The following is a 23,761-nucleotide window of genomic DNA, read 5'->3' as shown; positions in this document are numbered from 1 at the left end:
CCAGCAAGTCAACCTCCTTCCTAAACTGAGGGGCCCAGAACTGGACGCAGGACTCGAGGTGCAACCTAACCAGTGCAGAGTACAGGGGCAGAATGACCTCCCTGCTCCTGCTGGCCACACTGTTCCTGATGCAGGCCAGGATGCCATTGGCTCTCTTGGCTGTCTGGGCACACTGCAGGCTCATGTTCAGCCTACCATCGACCAGTACCCCCAGGTCCCTCTCTGCCTGGCTGCTCTCCAGCCACTCTGACCCCAGCCTGTAGCATTGCATGGGGTTGTTACATTCTGTTTACACAGTAATAGCATGAATCAAAGAATGAAAATACGGGGAAAGACCTATGTTAACAGATTCTTGATTGAGGAACATCTGATACTCTTATTCTTGTCAACTGTGGGGGGGGAAAAGATAAAAATGCAAGAAAAAATGCATTTCCTATTTATCAGCAATGACAATGACATACATTTTCCAACAGAATCTCTTAAAAAAACAAGTTGAAACACGAACAGCAGATGGCCGGAGAAGGATCACACCTCTCTGCATAGCTCAGCTGGACACTGGGTATGTTTGGAAGTTTGTCTTTAAAGTCTCTCTGTACTTTTTTACCTTTTCTTTTCTTTTTTTTTTTTTTTTGGTACCTGAAGTGAACTCAGAATCCTGATTTATTTTATTCTTCTGATCTCTGAAAGCACTTGCTGGCAGTACCTTGTGTATACTTACAGAATACAGTTTCAGCCTATGTTCTCTTCTCTGTAAGATCTCACTTTTAATAAATACCCATAGATAATGAGAATTAGCCTTACAGGTGAGTGAACAACGCTCTAATGTATGGCAGGCTCATTTCTGCATTAATACTGGCCTTAGCATCCTTTGTATGTGAGAAATGACTCTGGGAAGTTGGGTGTTCGTGGCTTGTTTAGGTAGTGCCTGCATGAGGAAAAGGGAATAAACGGTTCAGTTAGGATGATTAATTTTCAAGTCTTTTCAGGTGTTTTGAGAAATGTTTTCAAAGAAATACATATTTATGGTTTGTCTTTTTTGTTTAGGGATTTTTCTACAGCATTTTTCAATAGTATCCCAATATCTGGATCTCTGTCTGGCTCAATGATGTCTTCTCAAAGTAACCAGCAGCTCATGTCATTAGATTCTAACGCAGCAAATTCCCTTAATACTTCTAAGCCTTCTGTAGAGCCAACAGCAGCTAGTATAAAACCAACAGATGATGCAGCCAATAAAGATGGGTCAGTATTTGCAGTTTCTTCACTTTTATGACTCTGTTCATTATTTTTACTTAATTTTGTTTTCAATTCTGTAATCAAGCAATGATTGAAGTGGTTTCCTTACTGCAAAACTTCCAAGAATCTAGCATTCCTGCAAACATTGATTTTGATTAGTGTTTGGATCCTTTAAATAGTGATAAATGAATCAAATCCATATGCATAGTCCTGGAAGTGAACTTCAGTGCAATGAGGTACACAGTCGATTGCTGTTGCTCTAACACATTGACCTGCTTATGGATTACTGAGTTGCTATTAGTAAATAGCAGAAGGGTTTCTAGCAATAAAAGTAATGAAGCCTATTTTCCATCAAATTCTGTCCTGTGTCTTGTATATCTCCTCTCTCCAGGCATGGTAATACTTCTTCCCTGTGGAGCAGCCCCCATCAGAGCATGATGACATTGACTTGTTAATGTAGATATGCCAGTGTGTCTTTCAGATTAATTGTGGCAGAGTACAGCTAAATTACTTGTTCTTTCCCTCAAACACTGACTTAGTTTCTTTTCCTCAGTGTGTATGTGTGTGGTTTTTTGTTGCTTGTTTGTTTTTCTGGGTTTTTTTTTTATAGCATTCATAAAAGCACAATGTCATTGGAACCTCTACCACTCCATCAAATTTAGTTGAAATTGGCTAGAGAGTAAAAAATGAGTGAACAGATGATGAGAAATGATTGAGTTGAAACTGTTAAGTCTCCTTTTCTGTGGAAATTGGACTTATAAGAGCTTTTTAATATAAACATTAGTTATCTTAGAGCCATTCTTTCTTTCAATTAATTCAGAGAATGAATTGAAAAATCTCTAAAGTAAACAGCTATTCAAACAACAGATCCCTGGAATGCTGTAGTGTGGGAAAAACACATTCCTGTGCCTTAGAGTTATGCTTGGAAAGGCCCTAATAATTCGTTTGAATTCTGCAACAACAAAATTGAAACCTGGAATGACTCTTTTTAGCCCAAATTGTTTGATAACCAGAGGAATATAATCTGGTAATGGAAAACATTTGGGAAGCTGAACAAGGAGCAAAATCAGTAACTCTCCAGTTCTCATTTAAAATAGTGACCCTTTCCCTTTGGGTGCATAAGTACCACCTGGAAGTATCATTTACTTCCTGAATTAAAATATATATAATGAATAAATTAGGGTCTTTTAACCTACACATATTTATGTTGCCACATGAAGCTCTGAGATATATCATAAACTGGTTTTGAGAGTAGGCAAAGCTTGCAAGATGCTGATGTGTGAAAGAGGAAAAAGCATCTTGTAATTCCTGGTTTGCAATATGGTTTCTAGCCAGTGTAATGAATGCTACCTAGTTCTGAGCAGGGCAGGTTACCAGTACTAAATTTCATTCAATCCTTGTTTTCCTGTCTCTTATTGACAGTCTAAATGCTACCTCTGCCTCAGCTGCTCCTCCTGCATCGTCTTCCTCTGTGTTGACAACTCCATCGAAGATTGAACCCATGAAAGCATTTGACTCTAGATTTACAGAGCGATCCAAAGCCACCTCAGGGACTGCTGTTGTCACAAATACAAATCAGACTGTTGTGGACAGGTGAGACGGGGAAAGTAACTCGGAATTAAAATGCTGATTGTCTGCGCTGTGGATGTCATGGTGCTGTGGCACTGTAGAAATTGTCTTGGGTCTCTTCCATGACTGGCAGGAAGGGGACAACTGCAAATAGGTGAATTCTTTACTAGGATAATGCCTTTGCACATTCGTCTCTGGCATTTGGGATCAAGCAGGTTCTTCAAAATATTCTGAGTTCAAACTCTTGTTAGCAGGGGCTGTGTGTGCACATACCTCCTTGTTGTGGCTGCATGCATCTGTGCTCCTTAGAAGACAAAAATAGTCAGCCTGTATCTCTGTACCAGAGTGAGATTTACTTCAAGATAAATTACCATACGTGTCAGCAGACTGCCTATCATCATAATAGCTGCAGTTGTATTTCACTTGTATGCCTTAAAGGCATGCAGAGAAGATACTTTGATTTTAAGGAGTTTTGGCTCTGGATGCACATGGTTTTGAAACGAAAGCTGCAAGCCTTTGTTTTGTGACAGAGTGTGTTATGGCATAAGCGTTCCTCCTTCGCCAAAACAAAGGACAGGAAAAAACACAATAGCAGTCTCGAGAAGAGAAAGAAGTGGGTAGTTCCCCACTTATCAATAAAATGTGGTTTTACTTAATACCTCAGTGTTTTTATGTCAAAAGGGTTTCACCATATGATGCAGAAGAAAGATGTGTTAAATTGATCATTTCTAATGGGTCTGTGGAGATTGATCGAAGTGTATTATTTGACATAATTCAAATGCCGAAGGGAAAAGGTTTGGATTACACCAGGGACAAGTGGATATGGAAAAAGTGGCAAAACATTGGGAGTTAATAATCAGCCCCTGGAGGGAATGGGAAGAGTGTGATTAAATGACCTGGTTTAGGGTATAATGGTTAACAAAAGAGTTCACAGAGTATTGTACTTTGTTTTCTTTAGTTATATTGTGTTCTTGAAATGGAAAATGGAGCAGTGAGGTCGTTTGTGTGGTTTACAGATATGCATCTTACTTACAGTAGTCAGAAGTGAATAGAACAACTTTGGGGGATAGACGAGAGGATGACAAATGAAGTTCTGCATGAGTAAGCAGAAAGTGTCGTGTCTGTTGGGGGGAAGTGAACTTCTCTTGCGTCTTAGAGTGCTGAATTATTTATATCAACCCAGAGAAAGAGATCTGATTGTAATGGAGCTGAATGCTAAAAATAAAGCTGTTATTTACAGCTTCACCCAGTTATTAACTACTAGTTTGATTAGGGTTTTTTTTTTTTAAAGGAGAGAATATATCTGATCAGCTTACATATATATTGCACATTGTATTTCTGCAGAGGGTTTGCTGTACCTCTTCAGCTTCCACCTCTTGCCTTTTTGTGTGTTTTGAAATACACTCAAACGAGGCGGAGAATGTATCTTTGTTGCTACGAGGATGCAGCACGTAGCATATGCAGCAGCTTTTGGAATGAGCTTTTTACATAATGTGAAATATGTGTTTTTCACTTGCTCAGACTGAAGGATCAGAATTTAATTAAAGATAATAAGCCCAAGGATATTCTGGAGAGCAGCAGTGACAGTGAAGAGAAGATTCCAGCTGCTAAGCCACTCAGCGCACCCAAACGGAAACTGGAACTTGAGGGAGAAACAGTAGAAAAGAAGAAAAAAGGAAGGCCCCGAAAAGACTCCAGGCTCGTTCCAGTAACTTTAACTGTTCAGGTGAAAGAAATGAGATTCACTGCAGCTTTCAGTGTTCGTTTAATAAAGCCATTCCAATGTTGACTTGTTCCATCAAGTCAGGGAAACAAAGGTAGTGTTAGTCCCCCAGAATCTGTATCCATCCCTCCTCTTGCTTCTGAAGTTATTGTTTTTAGAGTTGAACGTTATAAGGAGCAGATGCACACAGTGTATGCACACAGTGTGGCAATGTGTGCATCCTTTACAGAAGTGTGTAGTGTGTAGTGACTTCTTAAATGGTACCAGCATGCTAAGTAGTGCTAACCTGCTGAATGGCTATGGAATAAAATGAAACACCAGTGAGTTTTGTTGTTCTTTGATGGAGAGTGACCCAAGCACAAGAGAATGACTTGGATATAATAACTGAAATGGTTCTGAGTTTCCTAGGATCCATGAAGTAGTGAGCTGCAGCGGAGTTTCCCTCATTTTAGGGAACACAGCTCCCTCTGTTTTCACTCTTCAGAACTTATATTTTCCATGCAGTATACCAGCATCTCCATTAATTAGTTGCAGCTGGAAAAGGGTGGGATATACATGTATTTAAAAAAAGAAGACTCCTCCTAGTTTGTTTTGGGATTTTTTGTTCTTGGCAGCTGTACATAAAAGCTTGTACTAATGCAACTAATTGGAAAAAGATCAATATTTGCAATTGGCATTATTTGGAATTAACCCTTCTCTTTCAAATCTCTCTGTATTCTAGAATATCTCTGGTTTTAACATCTTTTAATTGAAAGTGTTAACTCCTTTTGCAATTGTCATGTTGGTTTTTTTTCTTTTATCTTTTTTTTTTTCCCTGTTTTGTTTTGTTTTTTCCAGTCCCAAGCTGCACTGGCCTCTGAGAAGGATGCTGCTTGCATCTCTGCACCAGCATTAGCACTTAAACTGCCAACCCCAATCCCACAGAAATCGTTTACTTTGCAAGTAAGTGGACCATAAGGGGAAAGAAAAAAGCTTAATACTTAATAAAAAAATTGAAGTTCTGCTTTTTGTTTGTTTGTTTGTTTTTTCAGTATTCTTAGATTATTCAGCTCCTTAGATAAATTAATGTCAGGTTATGTGTATTTGTTCAAACAGAATCATAGAATGGTTTGGGTTGGAAGGGACCTCCAAAGGTCATCCAGTCAAACCCCTCTGCAGTGAGCAGGGACATTCTGCACTAGATAGGTTACTCAGAGCCTTGTTGAGCCTGACCTTGAATATCTCCCAGGCTGGGGCCTCACCTACCTCCCTGGGCAGCCACTCTATCGGGTCCATGTCCTTCCTGTGCTGAAGGCTCTGGAGCTGGATGTAGTACTCCAGGTGAGGTCTCACCAGAGCAGAGTAGAGTGGCAGAATCCCCACTCTCTGTTTACAATGCTGCTTTTGATGCAGCTCAGGATGCCATTGGCCTCCTGAGCTGCAAGCACACACTGTTGGCTCATATCCAGCTTCTCATCCACCAGCACCCAAAATTCCTTTTCTGCAGGGCTGCTCTCAATGTCATCATCCCCAGCCTGGATTGATATTTAGGTTTGCTCTGACCTAGGTACAGGACCTTTGTTATCATACCCCATCCTGGACTGATATTTAGGATTGACCCAACCTAGGTGCAGGACCTTGCACTTTGCCTTATTGAACCTCATGAGATTCTCCTTAGTCCACCTCTCCCTCTCCTGTCCAGGTCCCTCTGGATGAGATCCTGTCCTTCAGACTTAACAGCTGAACCACTTAGCTTGGCATCAATCTGCAGACTTGCTGAGGGTGCCTCAATCTCCCTGTCAATATCGCTTAAGAATTTGTCTATATTGTGAAAGTTAATGGCAAATTGGATAAAAATAGCACACTTCTCAACTAGCTAAACTTCAGAGAGATACCTCTAGTTCTGCAGTCCCTCCTCCTGGTTAACCCAACTATGTCATAAAGATAAGAGTCTTTGATGGGAGTAACTGCTGCATTATTAGAGCTGTGTCAGTAGTATACTGCTGAAGAGAGAAAAAACAAGTATTTTTCAGAGCTCTCTAGAGATGCTTCATTCACATCTAAAGAGACTGGCAAGTAGTATTGCTTTAGGTATTTAGGAAAAGTTCTCTCTGTGTTTAGGCTGTGGTAGTCTAATTGCAAGATTGTAGGGAGACTGAGCACATCTAGACTTGATCTGGTGCCCTTAATGAGGAGGCACCCTTAATTAGGAGGCACAGACTAGCACAACATTTTTTTATTCCTATGCTTCAAATACAAATAAATTATTTATGTTCTAGCCAAGACTGCTTTTCAGAGGTCTGCTTCTTTTTGAAGTACCACAGAGAGTTTTGAAGCCACTTTAAAAAGAGGATGCCAAACTTAAATCTAGGCTTAAAGACAACATTGGTTTAGATCTAATATTGCTTGCTGCTTTTTTTGAGTAGTTCTTTTTCCTCTTCCAAAATTCATCTTGTTTTTTATATTTCAGGTAAGTTCAGATCCATCAATGTACCTTGAAGTGGAGAATGAAATGACCACAGTGGGAGGATCAAAGCTGAGCAGGTTAAAGTGTAATCGAGAAGGAAAGGAATGGGAGACAGTCCTCACCAGTCGAATTCTCACTGCAGCAGGAAGCTGGTAAGAGAGGATGTTTTGGAGGATGAGGGTTTTAAAGGCCAGAAGACATTATTAGGGATACCAAAATGCACTTCACAGAAAGCTATTGGCTCCTAACCCCCAATCTTTACAAAGAAGTAGAGGGTTTAAAGCTATTTTAATCTACACATTTAAAGAAGTTGATTAACCGGATCACTTCTGTTGGCGATTTTCGTGCTGCTTTGGGCACGGCTCAAGATGTCTTATTTCTCTTTGAGCTATTTTCCCCTTTTAGTTATTTATTTTCCCCTTTAGTTATTTATTTTCCCCTTTCTCACCTTGCTTAGTTCCAACCTAAGAGTTTTAAAGTGTACATCTGAAGCCTGAGCCATGTTCAGATCTAAAGAAGGACTTGTATATACCAAAAAGCCTTACTGACATTTGCAGCTATGCCCCTTGGTATGATAAAAGATACTATCTTCTGCCTGCAAACCTTCTCTTGCTATCTCCTTACACCATCACAGTCCTCATCAACTGAAGGAGGCATGGAATATACCTATATTTGTATAGAATGGTTAGGTTTTGACCTTTCCTTTTGGCACCCAGGATGTTTTAAAAGCTGTAGTATATACCTTTTGGGAAATTAGCCCAAGCTGTATGCTAACTTAAATGAGTCTGGCTTTCTGCTGCTTGTATTTGACCAAATGTGTTTCTTTTTGCCTTGTTGGTTTTTGTTTGTCTTTTTTTTAGTGAGATTGTAAGTGTAGCCTGTGAGAAAAGAACCTTATCGGTATTTTCAGCTTGTGGTCGTCGCCTTCTTCCTCCTATAGTATTGAATACACCCATTTCCACCCTACATTGCACAGGTTCTTACATCATGGCTCTCACCACTGCTGCTACGCTCTCTGTTTGGTAAGCAAGCTGTCTGGGCTGAGTTTTGTAGGTAGCTGTTGTGTCAATGCAGTTCTGTTGAAACTTGCACTCAAACCACAACAGATCTGAGCACAAGTCCACTTTTGGATGTAATACAGAGTTATCTGGGCAAGACATGAATCCTGTTTCTTCTCTGTTCTGGAACAGTCCATAATATTGATTTTTGACTCCAGAAGGAAGATAAAGGATCAGCTAGAAGTCACTAGTTTAACAGGTTCCCTTGGATAGATTTGTCATGTGTATAGAATGGATTGAGGGGGCAGAAAGAAGAAATATGGCAACTTCCAACTCCCATCATACTTAGCCAATAAAGTACATGAGTTTAAGTACATGCTGCAGCCATCTTTAAGACACCAAGAGAAAAACTGCAGTACTTGTTTATGGTTGTTGAATTTAATCTGTCTCTTACAGTTCAGACCTTCTGAAGGAGTTATTTGGTTCCTCAGTATTTGCTTAGCTGTAGTCATGTTTCCTGATAAGAAGCCATAGAAGTTGTCCTCTGCTATTGACTTTTGCTGTAAAGGGTTTGAGTTTACCAAAATAATTTTGTTGAAGCCACAAAACAAACAAACAAAAAACCAAACCACCAAATATCCCCCCCAACACTTAACTTTGTTGTGACTAGTGAAGAACTGCATTTGTAAAATTGTTTTGGAGCTTTCAGTTGTTTCTAAACTGCAGACTTGTCCTTTTGTGTTTTTCAGGGATGTTCACAAGCAGAGAGCTGTTGTTAGAGATGAGTCTTTGCAAACAATATTTTCAGGTAATAAAAAAAGGGTCATTTAGTTATAACCTTTGAGCCCACTTGTACTACTTAGTGCCCTTTAGGAATATGCTGAAATTTCACAAAACTCAAAAAGCCTAACCAAATAATTTTCCTTCATTGTTGTGTAACAAAGGGAAGTCATTTGCAGTGTTGAAATACAGTAGAAATGACTGAGGTGGTAATATCCGTGGGTAACTGACTTGTACAAGATACTGTGGGCTTGCATCTGAATGTGAAAATGCAGTGTTGTGAAGATCACAAATTAAGTATTGAATGTACTTCTGCTCTTACAGCAGTTTCTCTGTGTGTGCTTTGCATATTATCTAAATGAAGAACAGCAACTGATTATCTTCTGATTCATTATTGCAAACCCTTCAGTTTTTAGGATGGCCAGTGTCTGGTATCAACCAAATTATCAAGAAAGCAGCATCTCATAATATATGGGCTTTAATTTTAGCTTGAACTTATGCTAACCAAACAGTGCTAACCAAAGCTACCTAAAGTAGTTGTGGTAGCAATTTACAGATGTCTTCATTAGATGTTGCATGCACAGAGTTTGGGCTTGGAATACGCTGAGACATGAGAGACTCCAACTGTCCCATTTATACTTCATTCTTGGAGAGCATTCCTTTCAAAGTATGCTTTCTGGGAACTTCACTGGGAAAAGCAAGAAAAAGGCTTCTTAGAGAAGACACAGCAGAGAGTTGCTGAAGATTGCCCCCTGGATATGTAGCCAATAATGCTCCTGTTCTGTATAAGCTGCAGCATCAAGAGTGATGGATTTTGTAAAAGCGATTTTAATGCCACTGTGTTCAGCCTGATGCTTACAGAATCATAAGAATGTTAAGGGGTTGAAAGGGACCTTGAAAGATCATCCAGTCCAACCCCTGTGTCAGAGCAGGATCACCTAGGGCAGGACACATACGAATGCATCCAGGCAGGTTTTGAATGTCTCCATAGAAGGAGACCCCACAGCCTCCCTGGGCAGCCTGTCAGTCCTTCAGAATAATATTGACTGAACCCTTTTCTATTGGTTGCTGTGTCTGATAATTAATGGTGGATAGCAGGTTTTTACCATGATGAATGTTATGCAGGACTCCAAAAGAAATACTTTGGTCTGATTCAACTTGCAGGAAGTGATGCAACTGTCTCTCAGATCTTGCTGACACAGCATGGCATACCTGTAATGAGCATGTCTGATGGCAAGGCATACTGTTTTAATCCTTCTCTTTCTACATGGTAAGTTAGTTATTGCTTCCTGCTTTTACAACTTAGCTGAACTGTCATGGATTCTGATTTCCTGTTTCATTCCATAGTTTGAGTGTTAGTCTGAGTAAGGTCACATCCCAAGCTTAATTTTTGCTCTGGTTCACTATTGTATGTTTAGGCTGTATTATATATAATTAATGTTGGGAACTTTGGGAGTGGAAGGGTCATTTCTCTGACAGCACAAGCAGAATTTGGTCATGGAGTGAGAATAGTTGGGGGCAATGGAATTCCTGAGCACCTTGGTGATAGTTTTTGTTTGCTTGTTTGTTATCTGTGAAAATACAAGCGGGTATTTGAGGCAGGACAAAGCTGGATGCCCTGTTCTCCTCAAACTGGATTTTTGTCTGTTTGCCTTGTATTTTTTTTTCCCCAGGAATCTTGTTTCAGACAAACAGGACTCTCTAGCACAATGTGCAGACTTCAGGAATAGTTTACCATCCCAAGAAGCCATGCTGTGTTCCGGGCCCTTAGCTGTAATACAGGGACGAACATCAAAGTACGCACTGCCTTGCTTCATTTGATCACCATCTTTGCCTTTCTCTTGTTTGCCTCTGATTTATGTGTGTGTTTGAATCACTGACTTAATTCTGAAGGTACTAAATGGCTCCAAAATTCAGTAGCTCAGGCAGTGTTTTGTTGGGTTGTTTGTTTTAAACCTTTAGAAATGTATAGGTTATAATCTTAATGTTACTTTGAGATTATGGGGGGGCAGGAAAGCATGCTCTGAATTCGACTTCAAGGCATGGAGTAAAGTATTTCACAATTCTGTGCATGTCATATTTATCATAGAATACCAGGTTGGAAGGGACCTCAAGGCTGATTAGCTGAACAATTCAGTTTAGCTAATTTCTTACATTTTAATTTTTCACCTACCAGCCTTCTGGGGTAGGCCTACAAATTTTGAGTAGTTCAGTTGTCATCAAGGGATCTATTCCCTTCCACTACCTGAAGGGATCCTACAGGAAGGCTGCAGAGGAACTTTTCCTAAGGGTAGCTAGCAATAGGACAAGGGGGAATGGTTTGAAGCTAAGGGAGGGCAGGGCCAGACTGGATCTTAGGAAAAAGTTCTTCAGTATGTGGGTAGTGACACTCTGGAATGGGCTGCCCAGGGAGGTCATGGATGCCTTCTCCCTGGGGGTGTTCAAGGCCTGGTTGGATGAGGCCTTGAGCAATTGAGTCTAGTTGAGAGGCATCGCTGCCCATGGCAGGAGGTTGGAGTAGATGATCTCTGAGGTCCCTTCCAACATAAGCCATTCTGTGATATATGATAGGATTCTATGATGTGATGGGGAAGGCAGTTTGCTATGAAGTGCTGCTTTTGTCATTAAAAACTTGAACGCTGGGAGCACTGAAAGATAAAGGTGGAATAACTTGTGTATTCCTTAACGTTCCAGCCTTAAAACCAGACACTAATTCTTTGGTTTTGTAGTTCAGGAAGGCAAGCTGCAAGATTGTTCTCCATGCCTCATTTAGTGCAACAAGAAACAACACTTGCATACCTGGAGAACCAGATAGCAGCAGCACTTACGCTACAATCCAGTCACGAATATCGCCACTGGCTCCTTATCTATGCACGGTACCTAGTTAATGAAGGTGAGGCCTGCCATGCTCTGGTGCTTCTTTGCAGCTCTGATGGACTTGTGAGAAATGCTCTGTTCGTGTCGTGTGTATGTATGACTGCACTTAACGTTCTCCTCTTAGCACTTAGCTTCTGGACTCAGTGTTTACTTAAAACCAAAACAAACTGCTCAAGTGCCTGTGCTCCCTTCAGTGCTCGCTTCTCAGGAATCTTGTTTTGTCACACCGAGTGTGAACAGATCATGGTCTGGGGAAACAGTGCCATCTGTGGACTTCACAGTTCCATTGGCCTGGAAGCTGTGTGGTATTATTGAAGTTTTTCTTTTTAAATGACCTGAATTAAACTTTGTTATAAGCTCTTTGTTATAAGATGGAGAACAGCCAGGTAGAGAGGGACCTGGGGGTACTGGTCAATGGCAGGCTGAACATGAGCCTAGAGTGTGCCCAGGCAGCCAAGAGGGCAATGGCATCCTGGCCTGCATCAAGAACAGTGTGGCCAGCTGGAGCAGGGAGGTCATTCTGCCCCTGTACACTGCACTGGTTAGGCCACACCTCGAGTACTGTGTCCAGTTCTGGGCCCCTCAGTTTAGGAAGGAGGTTGACTTGCTGGAACGAGTCCAGAGAAGGGCAACGAGGTTGGTGAGGGGTTTGGAACACAGCCCTATGAGGAAAGACTGAGGGAGCTGGGGTTGCTCAGCCTGGAGAAGAGGAGACTCAGGAGTGACCTTATTACTCTCTACAACTACCTGAAGGGAGGTTGTAGACAGGCTGATGATGGTCTCTTCTCCCAGGCACCCAGTACCAGAACAAGAGGACACAGTCTCAGGCTGTGCCAGAGGAGGTTTAGGTTGGATGTTAGGAAGAAGTTCTATACAGAGAGAGTGATTGCTCATTGGAATGGGCTGCCTGGGGAGGTGGTGGAGTCACCATCATTGGAGGTGTTCAGGAGGAGGCTTGATGGGGTGCTTGGTGCCATGTGTTAGCTGTTTGGGTGGGTTGGATTGGTTGATGGGTTGGACACGATGATCTTGAAGGTCTCTTCCAACCTGGTTTGGTTATTCTGTTCTGTATTTCAGGATAACCAGTACATGGTTATTCTATTCTTTTACTGAGGGTTTGAGGGACTCTTCATTTAGTATTTTCCTGTTTTGGAAGGGTGTCAAAGTTATTTAATTTTTTACTACTGACTTCATTTTGTTCAATTTCATATTTTGCCACTAAATGCAGCCTAACAACTTTTCCACTTCACTGGTTTTCATTTTGTGGCTTTCCAACTCTTATCATCTCTCTTTCATAGTAATTCTCTGGCTGTCAAAGTCTGTCAAGTTTTTCCAGTATTTGTCTTCTTGGTTTTTTAACAGCTGTTGTATTTGCGGGAGACAGAAGTGAGGCTCAGATCAGGGCAGCACTTAAAAGAAACTGGAGGATCTACTTCATTTTTTTTCTCCTTTTTGTAGATCATTATTAGTTGTGTTTTTTGAGAACACAAACCAATTGAGAACTCTAAAATAAGTCCTTTGAAAATCATCTTATCTGTTGTTTAGAAGAATAATGTCAAAAAATCAATGCTTTACACTTTATTCTGCATACTTGTAACTCTTTCCTGAATGTCATCAGTTGTGTTGTGGAGTAGTTCTCTGCAGTGAAATGCTTATGAATGTGCTTTTGTTTTCTGATGATATTCAGGGTTTGAATATCGTTTGAGAGAATTATGCAAGGATTTACTGGGTCCAGTCCATTACTCAGCTGGAAGTCAGTGGGAATCAACAGTTATGGTAAGTCCTGATAATAGTTTAATAAAGAATGAGGCAGAGTTTCCCATGGAAACTGCAGAATGTGGGTAGACAATAGGACATAGAATGGGATTCAATTTAGTGGCAAAAAAGCAGCCACAAATTATTTTGGCTGATCCTGGAACCCTTTTCATACTTTGCTCTGATCTCATAAGCAGGTTTCCTCCCATGGCACCTGTGTTCCTTTCCTGTGAAATTGTAGACAAATTCTTAGTGCCACAGTCTGGGCTCTGGTCCTGTCTTGAGTATCATGCAGATGGAGCTGAGCTGCCCATTCAGGCCTCCCCTTTCCTCAAACAGGAACTTTGGAATAGTGACATGCTTATGAAATGTCTTCCCTTCTCCAGTACATGCCGGGAGTCTGTGACTACAGACTCTGCGCCAGCTTCATGAGTATAGAGCTGTAAAGACAGTTTTTAGTCCAGCAGTCATGTAAGCAAAGAAAGAAGATAAAATCCCCAGCCCTCTCCACGCAGGCAGGAAGGCAGGAATGTTAACCAGCTCTGTCAGATGTGTTTATGGTATCAAACAACACATTCTGAGGATGCTTCTGTGGGGTTTTTTTTTTTCAGGGTTTACGAAAGAGAGAACTATTGAAAGAGCTTCTCCCTGTTATTGGACAGAACCTTCGTTTCCAGAGGCTTTTCACAGAGTATCAAGAGCAGCTAGACATCTTGAGAGACAAGTAGCATTGCCCCAGATTTTCCCTGCGGGGCCTGGTCTGAGAGAAACTGCTGGACAGCATTAACCAGAGACAGAAGAGGAGGGAGAGCCCGGTCGGTGGGGACACTCCTGAAGAGCGCAGTGCTGTAAGGGTCCCAGATGCTTCAGGAGTGACCTGCTTTAGTTTTTAAAGAAGCTCACAAGTGGATTCATGAAAACGACGAGTGGATGAGCTAGACAGTTTCCCCAGTGAAACTTCACCATCGAAGCTGTGGCCTCTGTTTCTATGGAAAGTCGTGGATATATACTTCAGGGGGGGTCCTTTTGGATCTGGATCTCATTTTAATATCAAAACTAGCTGAGAACTGGTCGTGGGGTTTCTTGGATGTCCTGTGAAAAGCACAGTACTTCAGAGTACACTGAACAGCATATTTAACCCTGTTTAGGGGTTTTTGCCTGAGGATTTATTGAGGCTCAACACTATATTGAATTAGATGAATGAGCCAAGTAAAAAAAAAGAAATTTCATAAATATTAAGGTATTATGCAGCCAATAGACTCTTTCCTGTGAATATAAAAATAAGAATAATAAGAGGCTGTTCTAACACATGGACTATTTTTGTACTAGAATTTGCTAACTTGTGATATGGAATTTTATTTGGCCGATAATCAGGCTCTCTACAAAGTCATCTTGTAGGAAATTTAACTCCTAATGACAAAAAGCTATGTTTCAAAATAATTCTACCAAATTAACACGTCATCATCTGGTTTTTAATTTTTAAATGTTTGTAAAAGGCATTTGGGGCTGGGGGGGGGCGGGGCTGGGGGCAGGGGGGGAAGGGAATACAAGGGGGTGGCTCTTTTTGTAAGTACAGAAATAAATGAACATTGCATTGGTTTAAAAAACGCAAAATCAAAGCCATGGTCTTGAATTATTGCAAAGGGCACAGGCATCTCCAGCATTGGCAAAGCAGGCTGAATCATGCTAACGTGCCTAGAAATAAATAACACTTTATTTAGAATAAACCTTTATTTAGAATAAACCAAACCAGGTTGGAAGAGACCTTCAAGATCATTGCGTCCAACCCTTCAACCAATCCAACCCACCCAAACAGCTAACCCATGGCACCAAGCACCCCATCAAGTCTCCTCCGGAACACCTCCAATGACGGCGACTCCACCACCTCCCTGGGCAGCCCATTCCAATGGGCAATCACTCTCTCTGTATAGAACTTCTTCCAAATATCCAGTCTGAACCTCCCCTGGCGCAGCCTGAGACTGTGTCCTCTTGTTCTGCTGCTGGCTGCCTGGGAGAAAAGACCATCATCCACCTGTCTACAACCTCCCTTCAGGTAGTTGTAGAGAGTAATAAGGTCACCCCTGAGTCTCCTCTTCTCCAGGCTGAGCAACCCCAGCTCCCTCAGTCTTTTCTCATAGGGCTTGTGCTCCAAACCCCTCACCAACTTTGTTGCTCTTCTCTGGACTCGTTCCAGCAAGTCAACCTCCTTCCTAAACTGAGGGGCCCAGAACTGGACACACTACTCGAGGTGTGGCCTAACCAGTGCAGTGTACAGGGGCAGAATGACCTCCCTGCTCCTGCTGGCCACACTGTTCCTGATGCAGGCCAGGATGCCATTGGCCCTCTTGGCTGCCTGGGCACACTGCAGGCTCATGTTCAGCCTGCCATTGACCAGTACCCCCAGGTCCCTCTCTGCCTGGCTGCTCTCCAGCCACTCTGACCCCAGCCTGTAGCACTGCGTGGGGTTGTTGTGGCCAATGTGCAGAACCCGGCACTTGGATGTGTTCAATCTCATGCCCTTGGACTCTGCCCATCTGTCCAGCCTGTCGAGGTCCCTCTGCAGAGCCTCTCTACCCTCCAGCAGATCAACTCCTGCCCCCAGCTTGGTGTCGTCAGCAAATTTATGACACCAAGATGTTTGGATCATCTCTCCTCTGAAGACATAATCAGACCCTAGGCCAGCTAAAAAGTCTTCTCTTGGATCCACAACTCAGCTGAGGGAGCAGGAGCTGTATGGGAGTGCTCATTACCTTGGGCAGCACAAAGCAAAATGGGCTCCCCTGACTGCTGTCCAAAGTGGTAGGGCACCACAAGAAGAAGTGAGCTTTGTGCAGTTATAGACAGGTTCCTTGCATGGCATTACAGGTTCCTTGTGTGGCATTTTGTGGTAACAAAATAGTGCTGGTGCCCTGCCAGGAGTTCACCTGTGGAGTGGTTTTGGAATTCCACTGAAACCAGATCAGTCAACTTGTTTTCTTTCCCAGCACCAAGCCTGCTTTGGGAAAGCTAACACATGTATGTGTTAGTGCTTACAGGACCTAAATATTCAGGTGTGCCTCCATTTATTCCCTTACTTTGAGATGTTTTTGAGTAAGAAAATTAGTATTACAAATACAAAGTGTATTTAAACCCTTATAAAAGGGCTGTTGCTCCCCTAAACTTTTAGCAGAAACAATGTACTTCATCCTCAGCCAGAACAAGGACTAGCTGTGCTACCGTGGACTTCGGCTAAAGGGGACTGACCCCCTTCAGAGAGGTGGCTCTGTGGTTATATGGTTGTCTGGATCCTAGAGGAAGGGATGTGTTCTTTAAGGCAACAAACCCCATATCTGGAGGGCTTTGTTGTCTCCTGTATTCAACTGGCAGACCAAATGGATGCTGGATTACTTCTTTGTACAGCAATCCCATGTACATACTGACAGAAGAGTCTTGAAGAGCAATAAAAGCAACTACTTTAGCAGTTAATTTTCAGTGTGGCATCACTGAGTTTTCAACAGGCAGAGAGAGGTGTAGTGATAGCACAAATTGATTCTGCATGTAGCTCCCTAGAGGAAGGCAGTCAGCTTCCCCTAACCTGCAGTCCAAGCAGTTTAATGGTACTGTGACAACCAGCTGTGGTAGTGCTGTGAATGATTCATGCTATTGCCAAGTAGTCTACACTTGTGGGAACAGGCATGTTCATCACAGAGTAGAATCACAGACCCACTGTATCACAGAAGGGTTTGGGTTGGAAGGGAACTTCAGTGGTCATCTCATGCAAGCCCCCTGCAATAATCAGGGGCACCTTCAACTGCATCAGGTTGTGCTCATCTTGTGCTCATGTATGCAGGCAAGAAATCCATCAAAATGATTAAAACAGCAGGTGGAGCCTGTGTTCTGGGGAAAGAAGGGGTCCAGTCCAAAGCCTGGTCCAAAGCCTGGGACTGTTCTGTGTAGGCAGCTGCCGTGGTCATGGTTTAACAAGGAAAAAGCAGAGGGACATGGTTTTGGAGGTGTTTGATAAGGGAAAGTTCAGACAGGTGGCCATTTCCTTCTGCAAAAGGCAAGATGTTTGGGTTCAGGCCATCCTCTATTCAGCCTTGTGCTGTTCATACCAGTCTGTAATGAATGCTGTTTTGTGGGATCTAAGGTAAGGAGCTGAGGGAAAGTCAGTTCTTTGTAATGAAGTCTTTGAAGAGATGCTGAAATACATTTTAGGAAGAGCAGTCTCCATTTCAGACACTGATGGTTTTTTCCTACCCACTTTTTCTTGGGAAGTTCTGACACTGCCAGACAGATCAAGAGCACAATTTTAAACTTCCACACACAACACAGATTTAAATGAAGTTTAACATTTTTCTTAAATTGGATATTTTATCACTTTCTGCTTACACTCACCATCTTCTATTTGCAGGTGAGGGCTATGAAAACTCTTGTTTAAGGCTGCTTTACATTATCAAAGGAAGCCTGCAGCAAAACACAGAATCACAGAAAACCTCCAGTTGGAAGAGACCTCAAAGCTCATCCAGTCCAGCCCTCGACTGAAGGGTCAGCACTAAACCATGACCCTAAGGGCCAGATCCCCATACTGTTTAAACATCTCCAGGGTCCTGGGCAGACCATTCCAACGTTTGAGAACCTTCTCTGAAGAAGTATTTCCTAGCATCCAGCCTGAACCTCCCCTGGTGCAGCTCGAAACCGTTTCCTCTGGTCCTGTCGCTTGTCGCCACGGTGTGGCTTCACCAGTGCTGCGTACGGGGGGATGATCGCCTCTCTGTTCCTGCTGGCCAGCACTTCGGTGCAGGCGGGTCGCGTCTTCAACGGGGACAGGGGGAGCGTCAGATGGGGGATTCGACGTTGTCACCGGGAGAGCTGGGCCGAGCACACCTACGACGACTCCCTCAGCTCTCCATCGGCGTCCTTGCCCTGGCGGGTGAGGAAGGGCCCAACCAGAGCCAGAGCTGAAACCGGAGCAACGTTAGACTTAGCTGGGCGCCAAGTGCTAGGGCACAGGCTCGTCTCCAGGCCGCACTTAAGTTTTACGTGTGCGCCTCTTCCTGCCGGCGAGCTGCCGCGCTCGGCGCCCGGCCGGCCCGGAACCCCGCCCGCCGCCCGTGTTTCCGCCGAGCGGCTACCGCCGCAGCACCCGCACCGGAAGAGCGCCGCGGGGCTGACGGAGTCGCTTCTCCGACGGTCCCCGCGCTGAGCAGCCGCCATGGGGAAGAGGCAGCACCAGAAGGATAAGATGTGAGCGGGGCCGTAGGAAGGGACGGAGCGGCGGGGCGGGGAGAGGGGGGCTCGGGGCCTGCGGGGTGCGCGGGGCGGGCGCGGAGGGCTGTGGGCGCCCCTCAGTGATCCTCCTGTCTCGGCAGGTACATCACGTGCGCGGAGTACACGCAGTTCTACGGGGGCAAGAAAGCAGGTACGGGGTGAGGGGGGACCCCGCACTGACTGGAGTGGGGTCAGGCCTGGACGGGCGTGCGCTCTGCTGGTCAAACACTGGCTGATGGCCGGGCCTAGCGGGTGGTAGTGAACGAGTTAAATTCAGTTGGTGGCCGGTAAAAAGCGGTGTTCCCCAGGGCTCAGTGCTGGGGCCACCGCTGTTAATGACTTTAGCAGTGATTTTGACGAGGAGATCGAGAGCACCCTCTGTAAGTTTGCAGACTGCACCAAGTTAGGGGGTGGCCAGGCTGGATCGATGAGCTGAGGCCAACCATAGGGGCTTCAAAAGGCCCAGTCCTGTACCTGGGTAACAACAGCCCCGCAAATGCCACAGGCTTGCTGGGAAGCTGCTGGGCACACACTGACCAGGGGCTGTCGATAAACAGCCGTCTGAACAGGAACCAGCAGTGTGCCGGGGTGGCCAGTCAGGCCAGTAACATCCTGGCCTGCATCAGCAAGAATGTGGCCATCAGAACTACAGAGGTGATTGTCCCCCTGTACTCGGCACTGGTGAGGCTGTGCTTTGAGTACTGAGCTCAGTTTTGGGCGCTGCAGTACAAGAAGGAGTTTCAAATTTAACCTCAGTGCTGTCAGTCAGAGCTCTGGTTTGTTTTATTCTGATTGTGTCATTTTAGCCCAGGACTCTCCTTGCTTTTGCCAGTGTCAATCCAATTTTAGCTACAATTTTGCAAGATTTAAGTGTATTTATCCTTATCACCAGTAAATTGCTACTGTATATGTATCCAAGTGTAACTTTGAAATGTTTCTCTGTTTCCTAGGATTCTATGTATTTACTAAAATTCTGTGGTGTTTTGGTTTTTTTACCTTTTTTCCCCCCAAACAGACCTTCCACGAACTAATTTTAGACGTTTATCATTTGATCACTGCAGGTAAGACAGCAAATTTACATGGTCACAATTAAATGATTCGTGTGTTTATCAGGCTGTTAACATTGAACCATTACTGAAGCCAAGCTCTTCCAAGGTAGTTGCTTAACTTGGGCCTGCTACAGTAGCAATGCAGTAAGAATAAACCTTTAAGAACTTTAATGCTTTCTGTGGTGAGTGTTTGCAGAGATTGGAGCTGTTGGCTATGAGAATACAAAAGGATAATTCAGAACAGTTATTGTGTACCTTCCAGTCTTTCAAATCTATGTAATTTCCCTGCTCAGAATGTGCTTGGTCATTCACTTATCTCTCTGAGGCAGTGATTAGATAGATTGAAGGGCCTACAGGAAGGCTGGGGAAGGACTTCTCAGGATCTCAGGTAGTGATAGGACTAGGGGGAATGGAATGAAGCTGGAGGTGGGGAGATTCAGGCTAGATGTGAGGAGGAGGTTCTTCACCATGAGAGCGGTGAAGCCCTGGAATGGGTTGTCCAGGGAGGTGGTCGAGGCCCCGTCCCTGGAGGTGTTTAAGCCCAGGCTGGATGAGGCTGTGGCCAGCCTGATCTAGTGTGGGGTGTCCCTGCCCATGGCAGGGGGGTTGGAACTAGATGATCCTTGTGGTCCCTTCCAACCCTGAATGATACTATGATAGTATTTATGCTATTGTTTTGTGTTTAGAATGTACTGCTTCATGTGCTACAGTGAACAAGGGGGGTTAGTGGGTTAGAAATGCTTTTGTAAGTTGAGTAGTTCAGGTTACCACCCACATCTACAGACCACTGCTGTTTGGCTGAAAGCTGCTGGGTTATGGAAACATCCCTAAAAGGAGATACTGAATGTGATTGCAGTTACCCCCTAGCCCATTTCAGTGCAAGCATTAAGTGTTTCTGTTTGAACCATCTTCTGTGCTGGTGAGGCCCCATGTGATAATGGTAGCAGGCTGGGGGGGGTGTTACAGCATCCTGTGGGTCCATGGCTGTGAGTGCTGGCAGCTACATGTCACTGAACTGCTCCAGTTCCTTTCATGGGTTCTGTTGTTAATTTATGTAGAATCAGGTAGCAGACATTGGCAGCCACTCAGTATTTTCCTTGCTATAGCTCTTACTTTAACATGCAAGAGAATCAGCAAAAATGTTTCTTGCTTCTGTCATCATGATTTCCAGCTGATTTTGCTAAATAAAATGTATGCTTTTTTTTTTTCTAGTTTATCTCTGCAGCCATTTGAATACCCAGTTTGCACACCAGATGGGACAGTCTTTGACATACTGTAAGTTCTTGTCTCTGGGTAGCTTTGGTTTTGTGTTGCATAACTGGTTGCAGCTATGTATTTAACACATTTTAAGATTTAACACATCCAAGTGCTGGGTTCTGCACACTGGCTACAGCAGCCCCATGCAGTGCTACAGGCTGGGGTCAGAGTGGCTGGAGAGCAGCCAGGCAGAGAGGGACCTGGGGGTACTGGTCGATGGCAGGCTGAACATGAGCCTGCAGTGTGCCCAGGCAGCCAAGAGAGCCAATGGCATCCTGGCCTGCATCAGGAACAGTGTGGCCAGCAGGAGCAGGGAGGTCATTCTGCCCCTGTACTCTGCACTGGTTAGGTTGCACCTCGAGTCCTGTGTCCAGTTCTGGGCCCCTCAGTTTAGGAAGGAGGTTGACTTGCTGAAAGGTGTCCAGAGAAGGGCAACAAAGTTGGTGAGGGGTTTGGAGTACAAGGCCTGTGAAGAGAGGCTGAGGGATCTGGATTTGCTTTGCCTGGAGAAGAGGAGACTCAGGGGTGACCTTATTGCTCTCTACAACTACCTGAAGGGAGGTTGTATACAGGCAGAGGTTGGTCTCTTCTCCCAGGCAACCAGCACCAGAACAAGAGGACACAGTCTCAGGCTGTGCCAGGGGAGGTTCAGACTGGATGTTAGGAGGAAATTCTACAGAGAGAGAGTGATTGCCCATTGGAATGGGCTGCCCAGGGAGGTGGTGGAGTCACCGTCATTGGAGGTGTTCAGGAGGAGACTTGATGGGGTGCTTGGTGTCATGGTTTAGTTGATTAGGTGGTGTTGGATGCAATGGGCTTGGATAGGTTGGACACGATGATCTTGAAGGTCTCTTCCAACCTGGTCTATTCTATTCTGTTCTATTCTGTCATCATTTGGTCTTAGCAAGTTATCAAAAATAATCATGCCCATTGACAGAGGTTTCTTGATGGTGCTTGTCATTTGCAACTTTATCCTTTCTCTTTTCAGGAGCATTGTTCCTTGGATAAAGAAATATGGAACCAATCCAATCACAGGAGAAGTAAGTAGTGATGGGTGTATTCATATGCAGTTTTATGCTCAGTTTCTCATTTAATGTGTAAGCAAAACAAAAGTGCCTTAATGAAAGCAAAGCAGGTTGAGTGGGAGTGCTGTTTGGAAGGATGATGTTTGTGAGATCAGCTTTGCTGAAATTAATGTAGAGATTTAGTAGGGATGCTTTTATTGTCCCCCCAAAAAAAGAAATGGGCTTCTGGGTTTGAGATCTGAGGTGTGATATCCCCTCACTATCATCCTGCTGATGATCTTTGTAGTAGCATCAGCCTCAGGCTGTGAGAGTGAGTGTGGAAGAAACAGGAGAGAGATTTCTTTGCACTGGACTGTGAACAGTATGAGAGGAAATGTGCAGCTTTTTGAGTCTGTTCTCACAGCAGAGGTATTCCAGCCCCTAGCTCATTTTCATGGCCCTCCTCTAGACCATCTCCATCAGGTCCATGTCCTTCCTGTGCTGAGGGCTCGAGCTGGATGCAGTACTCCAGGTGAGGTCTCACCAGAGGAGAGCCAAGTGGCAGAATCCCCTCTCTCAATCTGCTTTCTGTAAGAGTGTGAATCTGTAAAGCACTGGATAAAGGTGAAGTACTAGAAATACTCAGCTGTTGGAATGACATTTGTTTCTGGTGCGTTAGGAGTCCATTGTTTGTGAGGACAGAGAGGGAAATTTGAAAGAGTAATTGTTCCTTGAGCTACTGAAAATAGTCTTCCTGCACTGAAGTGCAGTGCCTCTGCCGAGCATGAGGTGGCAGCCGTTGCACAGTGGTGGTTGCTCTGCAGCTGGCTTGTGTGGTATGAGATCACCTTTGAAACATCTTGTGTTTGATTAAAGATTTTCCCAGCAGACAGATAAGAGGAAAAGCTAAATACAGGTGCAGCACTCCAAACTCTAAACAGGAGCAGGCTGTCTGAGACTCAGTATCTTCAGTTCTAGCAAACTGCAGGTGTGTTTGTATGATGGAGAGATGGTTGAAGGTCTTCAAACATGAAGAGGCCAATGCATTGTTGAGAAGGGCTGGAATTACAGCTATTGCCTATGTTTTCACAGCCTCCCACCAGCTTGCTGCTGTATGTATTTGTTGGGAGTTTTGGGCTGTTGCCAGGTGGTTTACTTTTTTCCCACTCAGAGCAGCTCCATGGCACCACTTCTCGTTTCAGGCTCTGAACCATGATGTGGTGTAAAGTTATTTCAGGTAAATTCTAAGCAGGAAGATTAATGTGTCTGTGGTCTTGTGTAACCCAGAGAAAGGGAGAGCGTGCAGAATGGACTTGGTGAACTGTAAATGCTCCAGTAAAGTCTGGGTGATGGTGGAGTCACTATCCCTGCAGGTGCTTAACAGGGTGTTGACCTGCTGCTGAGAGACATGTTTTAGTGTTGACCCTGCTTTGCTGGGTTGAAGTTTGACTGAGGAATCTTGAAGGCCTCTTCCAACTAAATATATTCTCTTATCTGTTAACTTACTCAGATTTGTGCTTTTGTAGTTGATCTTCAGTGCACCTCCAGCTCTCCCCAACATGCATCCTCTCTCCTCTGGAATGCTTTGTGTGGGGAGCATTTTCTTCTTCCCTGTAGTAATGGACTTGTGCACAGCTCTGTTCTCTACAGGATGAAGGTGTTCCAGGCCACTTGGAAGAAAAAGGGAGATACTTGCTTTCCAGAACAGCATATAGCCCTGCCACATCCAGCCCTGTGAAGCTATTATTTGAAGAATGGGGTTGAAGGAAGTGTTTCTTAGATGACTTTGCTCTGATTTTTGGAAGGAGAGGATGGTGTTG

General features: G+C 44.0%; 2 protein-coding genes across 3 annotated transcripts in view; both read left to right on the top strand.

Annotated features, from left to right (window-relative positions):
• The window catches only part of HIRA (histone cell cycle regulator), a 38,158-nt gene extending 23,267 nt beyond the window's left edge, over positions 1–14,891 (top strand). For both annotated transcript variants that reach the window (XM_068157283.1, XM_068157284.1), the window contains exons 13-25: positions 474–559; positions 1,045–1,239; positions 2,656–2,826; positions 4,324–4,528; positions 5,363–5,467; positions 6,975–7,123; positions 7,832–7,993; positions 8,719–8,777; positions 9,914–10,019; positions 10,423–10,545; positions 11,479–11,642; positions 13,314–13,402; positions 13,993–14,891. In XM_068157283.1, coding sequence (XP_068013384.1) covers positions 474–559; positions 1,045–1,239; positions 2,656–2,826; positions 4,324–4,528; positions 5,363–5,467; positions 6,975–7,123; positions 7,832–7,993; positions 8,719–8,777; positions 9,914–10,019; positions 10,423–10,545; positions 11,479–11,642; positions 13,314–13,402; positions 13,993–14,109 — 1,731 coding nt within the window. In that variant the 3' untranslated portion in view covers positions 14,110–14,891. The remainder of the gene's footprint in view (positions 1–473; positions 560–1,044; positions 1,240–2,655; positions 2,827–4,323; positions 4,529–5,362; positions 5,468–6,974; positions 7,124–7,831; positions 7,994–8,718; positions 8,778–9,913; positions 10,020–10,422; positions 10,546–11,478; positions 11,643–13,313; positions 13,403–13,992) is intronic.
• A 3,627-nt stretch (positions 14,892–18,518) lies between these two features.
• Positions 18,519–23,761, top strand: part of PPIL2 (peptidylprolyl isomerase like 2) — an 88,984-nt gene continuing 83,741 nt past the window's right edge. Inside the window, exons 1-5 of the mRNA XM_068157282.1 lie at positions 18,519–18,607; positions 18,733–18,782; positions 19,647–19,692; positions 20,893–20,955; positions 21,926–21,977. Of these exons, the coding sequence (XP_068013383.1) occupies positions 18,576–18,607; positions 18,733–18,782; positions 19,647–19,692; positions 20,893–20,955; positions 21,926–21,977 (243 nt within the window). The 5' untranslated portion in view covers positions 18,519–18,575. The remainder of the gene's footprint in view (positions 18,608–18,732; positions 18,783–19,646; positions 19,693–20,892; positions 20,956–21,925; positions 21,978–23,761) is intronic.

This window comes from Melanerpes formicivorus, unplaced genomic scaffold (assembly GCF_026170545.1).
Source record: "Melanerpes formicivorus ecotype bairdi unplaced genomic scaffold, bMelFor1.0.p_v2 SCAF_36, whole genome shotgun sequence".
NCBI lineage: Eukaryota > Metazoa > Chordata > Aves > Piciformes > Picidae > Melanerpes > Melanerpes formicivorus.
This window is presented reverse-complemented; position numbering and strand designations above follow the sequence as displayed.